Source organism: Ornithodoros turicata, chromosome 8, assembly GCF_037126465.1.
Source record: "Ornithodoros turicata isolate Travis chromosome 8, ASM3712646v1, whole genome shotgun sequence".
NCBI classification, from domain to species: Eukaryota; Metazoa; Arthropoda; class Arachnida; order Ixodida; family Argasidae; genus Ornithodoros; species Ornithodoros turicata.
Window position 1 is genome coordinate 33,091,023 of NC_088208.1, and position 12,063 is coordinate 33,103,085.

Below are 12,063 nucleotides of genomic sequence, written 5' to 3' on the forward strand. Positions count from 1 at the left end.
TGTTCATAATTGTCACAAAAAAAAAAAAAAAACGTACACTCTACAAAGAGAGCTTCACCGCATAGCACGCTGTGCGCCAACCATTGCCACGAATGATAGGGTTATCGCTTCCGATTCGAGGAGAGAAAGGGACGTACGCCTTTTTGTGGTAATTTGGGTATATGGTAATTGCCTCGAAAAGGGGTACGCTTCCCTCTCTCCTCGAATCAAAAGCGATAACCCTATCGTTCGCGGCAATGATTGGCGCACTATGTGCTATGCGGTGAAGTTCTGTTTAATTTAGAGTGTATGCCTGCCGTTTTCAACAAATCCGAGCAGATAACGATATCATTCGAGATTATGGTTGGCTAGGAGCGTGCTATGCGGCAAAGGTGCTAAGAGCGTAGGTGCGAACTACGGAAGTTACCGCCTTTTCACACCCTTTTTTCTTAGAGTGCACGGGGTGCTTTCACCAGTGCACTCTTAAAAATGAACTTCACCGCATAGCACGCTCTGCGCCAACCATTGCCACGAATGATATCGTTATCTGCCCTGATTTGTTGAAAACGGGAGGCGTACGCCTTTTCTGTGACAATTATGAACAGCATAAGTGTCACAAAAAAGGCGTACGCCTCCCGTTTTCAACAAATCAGGGCAGATAACGATATCATTCGAGATGGTGGTTGGCTAGGAGCGTGCTATGCGGTGAAGTTCATTTTTAAGAGTGTGGGACGCGGTACCATACCCCATCACACGCGATATATTATACGACTCATAGGAAAATGAAGAGAAATAAGTTAAGTAGGAACAACAACAATTAAATTATGAATCAGGATGATGTTGACGTCGAGTAGGAGTGCATGCTATACTAACGCAAGGGAATTGCATAAGAGGCAACTACAGACTCTTGGAGTCGCTATGATCCGCTTACCGCTTTGACGGATACTTTTCTTAAACCGGGAGTCGTTGATTGGTTGTGGCGAGTGTATTGAATACGTGTCGTTCTGGGCATAATCACCGTTGGTCTAGTTCCCTGCTACACTTTCCTGCTGTACGAAGTTATCGGAAGTATGCCTATTTCAGTCGTCGGGATAATCAAGGGCTTCGTTCAACGGGCTTGGGTCTTTATCCCATTTTTCATTATCACCGGCAGTCGCGTGCAGGTGACGATGCTACGGATTCATCGTTCGGAAGGTTTTAGTGTCGCGGGAGTTTGCTTCGCACGCACATTACACTAAGCTTGCGATGAATCGTGTAGGAAGTATTCCGGTCTATCACGACCGTTCAGGGTACACTTTGTTGAGACTCACTAAGTAAAAGTAGAGTCCCCTGGGCACATGGTCACAAAAAAATTGGAATTAAGTGCAGAGTGGTGTAACAGTTTCAATGACGTTTGACTTAATACTTTTTTTTTCTTTGCTTAATGGGTTAGTCTCAACTCATCTGCCAATGTTGTAATGCCTATTCTAACTCGCGTTGTTTGCGTAGAGTAGCAATTTCAGTTTGCATGAAACACTGCGCTGTGCCCAGCTCGCCACACCCCAGCTACGATCCTCCATATAATCGAGGACTGTGAACGGTACACGAATGAACGCCGGCTGTTTCGACGCCAGCTTGAGCTCCTTGACGACAGGCCATTCAGCTTGGCCAAGGTGCTTGGCCCATAAAGCTCCCCTGCGGATCAGTGCCGGGCTCCTCGCCCCGTTTCTGCTGTCATGCAAGCCACTGAACTCCTTGAAGAGCTCTAAACAGAACTCCGGCCTGTCGTCGCTTCGCGTTCACCATAATTCGTCCTCTCATGCTAACCTCTGTGAAGTGGGGTATAGGGTGCTGGGACTACCTCTTTGGGTAGTCCTACTACTTTTAGACTACTTTTAGAAAAAACATGCTGCATGGAGCAGTTACACTTTTCAGGGGGTAATAGCTGTCGCATATGTTGTGCCTAAAAGGTTGCAAACTTCTACCTGTTTCCTACGAATGATAAGGCTCTGGTTCGGTGAGCGAGGGGGGCGTACGCCTTTTCGTAGCAATTTTGATGTATGATAATTGCTTTTACCACCCGTCTACACCCTTCATCAGACGTTATGTTGACCTAGGTGGTAACTATAGAAGTTAACACCTTTTCACACCCTTTCTTCTTAGAGTGCAGGGGGGAACATCCCATGTCATCATCTTAAATTTTAACTACACGAGTATCTTTTCACGAAAGAAACATTTGAGTTACGGATTTTCGCGGACAAAACCGAAAACCGAAAGACTTAAGATGACGTCAAGGAAAGGGGAAACTGTTTTGTGAGTTGGCAACCTTTGTCGAAAGCGCCTGACATATTAGAACAAGTCCACATGAAAATCAACGTAATATTATTGCATTGCCGAAAATTACATAAATTTTCAACCTACAAAGTACGTTTCGTTCTTTAAAAATTTTATCACATATATATTGTACTTCAGTGGGTGGCTCTTATCTTCATGGTGTTTAATGTCATTAAAAAGCGTGACACGAGCTTCGTAAATAATGTAATTTTCCGTGCCCGTATGTCACGGTCATAAATATACGGTGTACTTTCAGTCAGTCTGTCAACATTATGAGTTACAGGACTACAAAGCAGATTATTGGATGACGTGGTTATTTCGTCCAATATGCAGGAATTATTTACCGTGGTACAGGGAACATCATGAAGGCTGTACATATTCCTTTTCGCTGTTACCCCTACTTCCATCTCCATGGGGATGGAAAATCTCCCTGCGAGCCTGAATGCCCCTTGGAGCAGTCAGCAAGAGTCCCCTCACACAAAAAAATACAGGGCTGCGAGAACCGGCAGATTCGTCCAGTCCGTATTTCTGCACCTGGATAATGATAGGGGCCCTTTCGTTTCGTGCAACGTGAGAAAGCGTTCTCGCATATTTCGTGCGGTTCTCGAATTACGGGATGAGTTCTTACATTTTCTAAGTCAATGCGATGCTTCTGCAGCCATTCTGGTTTGTCTGGTACATCTCGTACGTTTTCTGGACGTTGCTGTTGGGTAATCTGGCGAAATTGCAAGCTGGACCGTGTGAATGAGTCCTTATGGCGTCACGCACTTGCTCGGTCAGAATACCATTTACAATGGGCGCTCTTATGTACAGCGCCCTTGTTTGTTTCTATCTCGTATACTTGAACAGAGGAGGAAGTTACACAATGTTGTGCCATTTTCTCGTCTCCCCTCTTTCTCGAACAGGCGACAGCGCTCTGCTGCAGCCAAATCGATTCATTAGAAGACGTATCGAACACAAACGGAACCCTTAACGAGATTATCGCACGCTGTTTAGAGGTGCCTCAACGGTAGCGATATCAGGGAGACCATTATTCTATCTTGCCATAACGAGTAGATGCTCTCTTGAGTACACACCCTTTTACTTATCGAGATAGCCGAGTACATTGTCTTGGAGCAAATTGTGCACCTTAACATGGGCGCTCCATCAGAGCGGTCCCATGACAATAGAGGGATAGAGTGTGGCGAATAAGTTCCACTCGGGTTATGCCCAGAAGATACCGTTGTTTTGAGCACGATTTTGGCCGTTCTACGCCGATCGATGTGGGTAAACATGCAATATTAGAACCTCGCAAATGGCCGGTTTAGAGTGCCCTTAAAACCAGTTGAAGTTTGGACAGGCTGGTAATGCGTTTTAAAATTGGTAAAAAATAAAAAAAGAACGAGGAGCAGTGCTGGAATGAAATTACGGAGACGCACGCACACACACACAAAACACGCAAGTACTGAACCGTCAACCAAAGTTTATGCGGCAAAGAGCGTGTTGTTTATGGAATAAAGCTTGGTTGGCAGTTCAGTTCATGAGGGTGAGGGTGTGCGTGTGTGTGTCCGTCTTGTCCCAACATCACCACGTTTTTTAAAAAACAGGCTTTAGAGTACCCTTGCCTGAAGCGTAGCACGCATCTAACGCGACTCATATGATGACCTAGTCCCGCTTGGGATTAAATGGAGGGAATTTATACGAATGTTAGGAATTATTTCGGGGCTGGCGAGTAAACTTTTAGGTCAGGGAACCAAAATTGGGAGCAGTTTCAACATAGTGGCTCCTCAATTTGCTCATTACTCACTTTACTCATTTTTTCCCCTTAAAGTGTGTGACGTATAGGCGTAAGCAAAACGCGTAAGGGAGCACGCGGCAAAGAGACTCCAACTCCGAGAGAGCAGAGTTTGAAAATCAACATCAGCGATCCATACTTACAGAGTGCAAACGATGGTGTATAATCACGGTGTATAAACTGTGGTGTATAATCAAAAAAAAAAAAAAAAGAAACACGAAAATGTTGTTTATGTTCGGGCCTCTAACAGTAAAGCAAAGACAGTTCTGTTCGTCTTCTGGAAATGACCTGGAACGTCAGACGTGAACCAGAGGTCCACACGTCCTATCAACTGTTCAATATTGTGGTTGGGTTCATAAAGATAAGCATCCGCGAATTATTCCCTCCTTCCCTAATGGAAAGCAGTTTCAAAACTACACGCCGAGTGATTGTATTGATTTCATTTACGCGCGCGACCAATAAACGTATAAATATTGACCGTAGTAAATGCACACGACGAATCCCAATTCGATGATCTGCGGAAGCTAACGAAGTTTTCGCTGCGGCGTAGTAGAGGGAAAGTTAGAACAGCATAAAACACTAAATAAAATCGATACTTAATTAAATTGATGTTGACCTCGTCGCCTTGCGAGTACCGCTGCCTCAGCGGAACATGGAACAAAGGAACTTCTCAAGGAGTGCGCTAGTTACCTTCGAAACAGAGTGCAACTCATTATCGAATGCGATTCAGTACGATTTCGCGGGCATTGGAGTGCCCAAACGGGTAGCACTTCGACGAGGTGGAAATTTCTATTGTCCAGATGATGGAAATTATCCTTGAGTTCAGAGAATTCAATTACAGCGCCGTGTTAGTGATTCACTACGTCACTACTTGTGCCAAACGAACCTGAAACTCGAGACCAGGTCAATGGGCAGCATGGAAATAGCGGGAATACAGTGGACATCTGGGCGTACCAGAACTGAACGATCCACAGCCTTACAAAGGGAGAGTACACACAAAAAACAGAACTGCACCGCATAGCACGCTGTGCGCCAATCATTGGCACGAATGATAGTGTTATCGTTTCTGATTCGAAGAAAGAGGGGGGTGTACACCTTTTTGTGTAATTATCATATATCCAAATTGCCACAAAAAGGTGTACGCCCCTCTCTCCTCGAATCACAAGCGATAACGCTATCATTCGTGGCAATGGTTGGCGCACAGTGTGCTATGCGGTGAAATTCTGTGTTGCGAGTGTAGACATTAGCCAGTTTAAATAGACAGGAGGGTGTTCAAGATAACGGTTCCCGGACAGTGATAAGACAGTCGCCTTATTCCTTTGGAGCATCTGGCATAACTAGACGAAATATAAAAACGCCGCCAAGTCCAAGAAGGATGTAGTCAGACTAAAGTTGAAATCGGCAGGGGTAGACAGTTTTAATGACCAGCTTTCTCGCATAACCTGCACTTGATCAAGTGTCATAAAAACTAGATGTTCCTAACCGTTTGAATTACATTCTGACTCCCTGGCTGGCATAACGCTGCTGATCTTTCATTTGACGGCTTCCTTTCATTTGAAGCGCGTTTTCATAATGCGCTTCTAATCTGCTATAACTCACTGTTTGTTCTGCCCAAGAAATTTCCCTAGCACGTCTTACGCTGGTGCCTGGTCAGAATTTTGGCATCTTCACGCATTTCACAAACGTTCTTCGCCCCAACTCTACTTTCATAAGTCTTTGCTGAGCGATGATCAAACTTTTTCGTCCAAGAGAAGCCTCGAGATTTTCCCCTCCCAAAGTCTTGACGCGCGCACAGATATCCCGTTTGAGGAACATTCACTCACCCATAGCTGTCGGCTGTGCGAAGTGCTTGGGTGCGTCTCGGGACCAGCGTTCAAAGCAGCGCACTGGGTCGATCGGGCTGGGTCCAAACTTGCAGTGAAACTTTTTTGGCCCAGCCACTCCTTTATAAGCCCGCCCAATCCGGTGAATTGGATGCCCCTGCCCTTCTCGAATCCAGTCACGTGGCTCGTACTACGTCACCTTGCTCTCTCTTTCTCTCTCGATTTTGGCGTGACGTCAGACGCGTTGCTTTCGCAAGTTTTCTTGTTATGCGGTGAAGTAGCGTGTGAGTGGGCATCGTTCCTCATCATACAGCCCATTCAGAACATGACTACTATATGGTAATAAAGACGAAGTATTCTCAGATGGACAAAATCAATAATTAAGTTTGAGACGCCACGCTGGGTAGACTGACAGAAATAAGTTACGGAAATGAGAAATAGAGGGTGACAAGGCAGGAAAGACATCGACTGAGTTTAATGGTTGTAAGGAGTGTTTGAGCTTAATGCATGATGGTTATGTTGCCGGGGGGTTATGAAATTTAAGTTATCATCTGTGAATGTGACTGCACCGCGAAATACAGTTGCTTCGAAAATGTTGTTGCCCTTCTATATAGGTAAGGAAGAAAGAGACTGAGATAGGGAATAAAAAATGATTAAGAGGCTCGATCAGCAGGAGAGTTTCGTGAAATTTTGTGCGTAGAATTTGCTTTGATGACTTTCAGTTTGGTTAATTAATCTACATTAATATAATTAATCTACATTAATCTAATTTATCTCAATTTTAATTGTTAGATAATTAATTGATTATGGGTGACACACATAAACGATCGAGAAGATGTGAACTCTGTGTCAATTTATGCAACTTTCTTTCTGTACTTCCCTTTTCGTTTGGAAAGAAAACAAGTACGAAAAGATGGAGACATTGGTCGCCCTGGTGCAACCAGCTGCTCCGGCACAATTGGCCTGTGCGCTAATTAAATTAAGACGTTAGTCACTTTCGTCAGGTACTTGTTAGTGCCGAGCCTTAAAAAGATATCCGCCACACCTATGCGACAAGGCGCACTAGGGGCCCTATTCTTGACAAACTAATCAATCGCGATTACTTTGTGTCTTGCCTGTCACTGGTCGTTCCGTGAAGAAGGCGTGAAGAACAGAGATGAATATTACGCGCTCTCAACCAATAGTCGAGCACTTGACCCTGCACTCTTCATACGTTATCTGCTGTATCACGAAGCTTGCAGGATCAAGAGTTCGACTATTGGTTGTGGGCGCATGACATTCCTTTCTGTTCTTCAAGCCTTCTTCACGTAACGAACAATGACGGGCGAGACACAAAGTAATCGATTACTCTGACGAGTACAGGACCCTAGGGTTAAATGTGCACTCTAAGACAAAAATGAGTAATTTTGCTCCTTTTGGGGACTAAATGCATTGCTACAACAAATAGTCCCTTTCGGGAGTAAATGCACGGGAGTAAAAGAATGTCACAGAGTGTCACGCTCTGTTCTAAGACTCCAAGGCACATAATTTTTATGCATGAAATGAAATTACTTTGAATTAAACCGTAAACCGTGATATATCGAGTGATATAAAATCTTGCGACATACATAAGGCACAATCTGCGAAGAAAGAAACGCTAACTGTTTCTTACTCTGCGTTGGTGGAAAATTGCTGGGTTGGCTGAGTTATGCACCATTATGCCATCGAGTTGACCAAGACTAGATTTTTACGTAGGCTGTTGCATTCGGAAGACTATTTGCCAAGTTCAGTGACAATTTGCAGTACTGGGGAGTAAATTTCTGGGTTAGGGGACTAAAAGGGAGAGTAATTGCAATCTAGGGGAGTAGAAGATGCAATTGCTCCCCGTTTTACTCCTTTTTTTTCCCTTAGAGTGTGCAGGTTGTGTTTGCTGATATGACAAGTCGCCAGAACCTTTCCCCACGTTCAGTGGTCGATGGTCCGGCATATCCAGGGCGTCTTTGTGTGACAATTTTGGTAAGGTACGCCTTTTTGTAACAATTTTGTCACAAAAAGGCGTACACCTCCGGTTTCAAGAAATCAGGTTAGATAACGACATTATTCGAGATGATGGTTGGCTAGGAGCCTGCTATGCGGTGAAGCTAATTTTTAAGAGTGCAATCTATTAGAAATTGATGAACGTGCACCATAGGCAAAAAATGATGCGCATCCATAGCATTATCGTCGCATGATTGTGTGTGCTTTGGAGAGAGAGAGAGAGAGAGAGATACATGACGACGATGATATGGGGATGACTTCCGCTTATTGAGCAGAATGCTTTGGAGATAACTTCAGCAGCAGAGCGTCACCACATAGCATCCCAAATACCATCATCCCGATTATTATAAACTGCATAATGGCAAAAAAGAAAAAAAAAATAGCGTACGCCCTCCGTTTTCAACAAATTAGGGGAAAGAGCGATGTAACCAGGGATGATAGTTGGCTACGAGCGTGCTATATGGTGAAGTTCAGTTTCACCCGTGCTCGCCATGCCACGTCGAGACTGGGAGGTACCCGGGTTCGAATCCCGGTGCCGGCTGTGCTGTCTGGGGTTTTTCTTGGGTTTTCCTCAGACGCTTTCAGACACATGTCGGCACAGTTCCCTTAGAAGTCGGCCCAGGACGCACATTCCCCCAGGGCGTCAGTCGTGACGTTGCCCACCTCTGTGATTCCGACAACGATGAGCCCTTTCACCAACACCACCATCAGTTTCACCACCACCACCCACCACCTCAGTTTTAAAAGTGTGGGAGGAGTATAACTTGAGAAAATTAGAGAATAACGATTCCGCTCTTCTAAATATGCGCTGCACATTCATTCACACACCCCGCAGTGATTACAACGTATTCACCGGCTACGCATGTCGTACAAAGGATTATCTACTTTTGATTGATTGATGTTATTTTTGTCTGGGTTCCTGCCAACGGCTAAGTCATAGCATCTCTGAGGATTGCACCGACTGGGTAGAGAAACAACAGAGATCAGCAAGCAGCCACTCAAACAACATACGTACGTTTTCATGTTAACCAGGCGAAGCTTGATCTTTGCCATCCTTACATCAGTAAATTTTAAATCAATCAATCAACACTTTTAAATCACTTAAAATGTGTAAAAGTATCAAACTAGGTCAAAGCATATCATACCGTATAGCAACTGCAAACGTGACATGAGCATCATAAGCTGTGGCCCGAAGGGACAAGAGAAATTTAATCTTTTGAAGTTCTCCTAGGAAAGCTCTGAACGGCACCTTCCATGAACGCATAAGACCCCCTCTTTTAACCACGCAGAACACATTTCACTAACATCGATCGAAAGACAAACAAACACTCAAACTTGGGTAGAATGACCGATAAACGTACCATATGAACGCGTTATGGACGGCATTTCCTCACGTAACTGTGGGGCTCCTGGAAATTCTGGGGCTGTTTGCAGCAGTACGTGAACGTTAGCCGTGTTCCTCCGGAGTCTCGGTTTTACGAAAGCAGACTAGCGTGTTTCGAGTGTGCCGTAAATTGAGTCGAGAAAGAGCTATGCGAAGGGACAATGGAGGTTGTAAACAGTACCTGGAGCACCAAGATGTATTGTCCGCAGCGAACAATGTAGAGGCCCGCGTTTTGGAAGAGGGTACGTTGTGCGAAATGAGCATCTAACACGTGTTGAGGATGCTCTTGCTTGAAAAGGACACCTCGTGCGCGTACAAGTTGAGGAATGCGTACGGGGACTTTCATGCTATCTTTACATAACAGGAGAATGACTCAAACAAATAATTACGGGAGGAAGAATTATTTCGTCGTGTTTCAAAAGCAGTTTAAGAATGGACAAAACGAGAACTTCCTCTTTGTAGGAGGTTAGAGTAGTCAGCTGCATCAGTGGGCTTGCTACTACTTAAAATAAAAGAATAAAGGGGAAAAAATGAAACACTGAAAACACTAAATGGCACAACTTACTAGGCGTAATATAGTAGCGCAACGATGGCGACGACTTATTACTTATTAGGTGATGAGGTAAAACATAAAATAAAAATAGGGATGCGGGTTGCGACAGTGTCTGACTGGCTACCGCAGGATGCCTATACGCACGGTATTTTGACAGTGTCAGGTGTGTGGTCATGTATACTATGTAATCTACTATATAAGCCGCGAAAACGTAGCATAAATAAGGAAGCGCTTCAGATCTGCATTATCCAGCTCTCCGAAGGGATCAGGAAGCACGGACATACTATATCCTCGTCTGAGTACAAGGATTAAAAACGAAGAAACAAACAGAAAACTACGTATGTTCTTCCGCATGACCACATTTTGTAAACTGTCTCGGTGTTACATGGTAAATCTGCAATGAAGAAATCGGAGAAATACCACGCTATATTGCGCACGACGTGGGGTCCACTTACTACTAACTAACCAACCAACTAACCAGCCAACTGGCTAACTAACTAACTGGCTAGCTAACTAACTGACTTTTTGCACAGTTATACCGTTGCCAACGTAGGAATATGAGAAGCTGCAGAAATATCTAGTAAAATAAACAAATAACGAGTAACGGAGCAAGGACAGTGCGTCACCGTGCAACACAGTCACCGATCCATGCTAGACTAGAGGCGCGGAAAAAAGTGTTGTATTGTTTTTGGAGGTAACACAGCTCTTGCAGGAATGTCAACAGTGCTCAACCAACCTATCTTCCACTTCTTGTTCCCTGACTTCTAGTGAATTCATGTTACGCTGCATGACTTCTCAACTGTTAACTCAATGGACACCCTTTGAAAAAAGGAAAAGAAGTCCGAGAATGATTTCTTTGAGGAACCCTTCCAAGTACATATACTATCGGTAAAAATTCACGATATCTAAGATTACGCAGTAAAGTCGCAATGATGTAGGATGAAAGGCACGAATGGCAATGCGCTGGACATTTTTCAATGGGTGTGGAGGTGGAAGCCTCACAGGCAGCCTGGAACGTATGGGCTTAATGCGGTGGATTTCGAAGAACTGCTGTTTCGTGTGTGTTTTCTTTTTCTGCTTGACTGCTGCTTTACTGACACTCAAGGAAATGTTACTGTGGCCTGCGGTGAACTTATAGGGCGCAGCATAGATTATCATAATAGCCATAATGACGTCGAGAATATCCTAGAACGCCTCGTGCTGTCGGCAGCAAAATCTGATACACTGGAACGTTGGGCACGGACGCCCATGTGACCAGGGTTCCATGGGCGTCCGGGACGGACATGGGACCACTGGAGGGAGGTGTTCACACACGATATGTATTTGTGCACCCCACACTCTTAAAAATGGACTTCACCGCATAGCACGCTCCTAGCCAACCATGAACTCAAATGATAACAAATCAGGGCAGGTAACGATATCATTTGAGATCATAGTTGGCTAGGAGCGTGCTATGCGGTGAAGTTCATTTTTAAGAGTACACTAGCACTTTGCACTCCCCGACGGACTCACGCACCCTCTATGCATCTCCACCCTTTCATCTTCCGTCCGTCTTTTTTTTTTCTTGCTATAGCCGTGAGGACACCCACTTCAGTGTGGCGAACAACGGCGAGCCGGTCCTGTCGTTACCCTCCCCACCCAGGTATTTTTTTGTGTGTTTGTTAACGCTGCGACGCAACTGTGGCTAGGAGCGGCATACAAACGTGCAGACAAGAGGAGACAAACAAACAAAACTTGTGCTGTTCGTTTTGTGTTTTGTCTGTTTGTCTTTTCCCCAAGCGCATAGGTACATGTCGCGAACGTGGTTATTTTAGCTTGCCTTTGCGCGCAGACAAAAGTCGCCCTGCAGCATAGCGTGAGAATGAAGACCGGGTAAAACATGGAGTTGGGGTTAGGAAAGAAGAACCCTGGTATGACATCTTTTGCTTACGATCGTTGCATATACTTACACGCAGAGGAAATTTTATTATTATCAGAACAAATTTTCATTCGAAATATGTACGCATTCACTTCCGGATTGTAGCATTTTACAACATTGAAACAAGATAAGAGGACTGTGTACCCAGTTGTATGTGAGCTTGCACGTGTGCTCCGATAGCCCTCCATGTTCTGGCCGCCAATCTCACTGATGCACTCATAAGAGAGTGCGGCCACAAACCACATCAATATTTATGAGAAGGGCCAATAAATCTATCCGAAGTGCACCGCTTGCCTTCAGAAC

General features: G+C 44.6%; 2 protein-coding genes across 3 annotated transcripts in view; one reads left to right on the plus strand and one right to left on the minus strand.

Annotated features, from left to right (window-relative positions):
* LOC135366160 (uncharacterized) overlaps nt 1-5,996 on the minus strand; it is a 43,422-nt gene extending 37,426 nt beyond the window's left edge. Inside the window, exon 1 of the mRNA XM_064598818.1 lies at nt 5,890-5,996. Within this exon, the coding sequence (XP_064454888.1) occupies nt 5,890-5,893 (4 nt within the window). The 5' untranslated portion in view covers nt 5,894-5,996. The remainder of the gene's footprint in view (nt 1-5,889) is intronic.
* LOC135366159 (uncharacterized) overlaps nt 1-12,063 on the plus strand; it is a 208,976-nt gene that overhangs the window by 26,001 nt on the left and 170,912 nt on the right. The gene's annotated exons all lie outside the window — the stretch shown is intronic.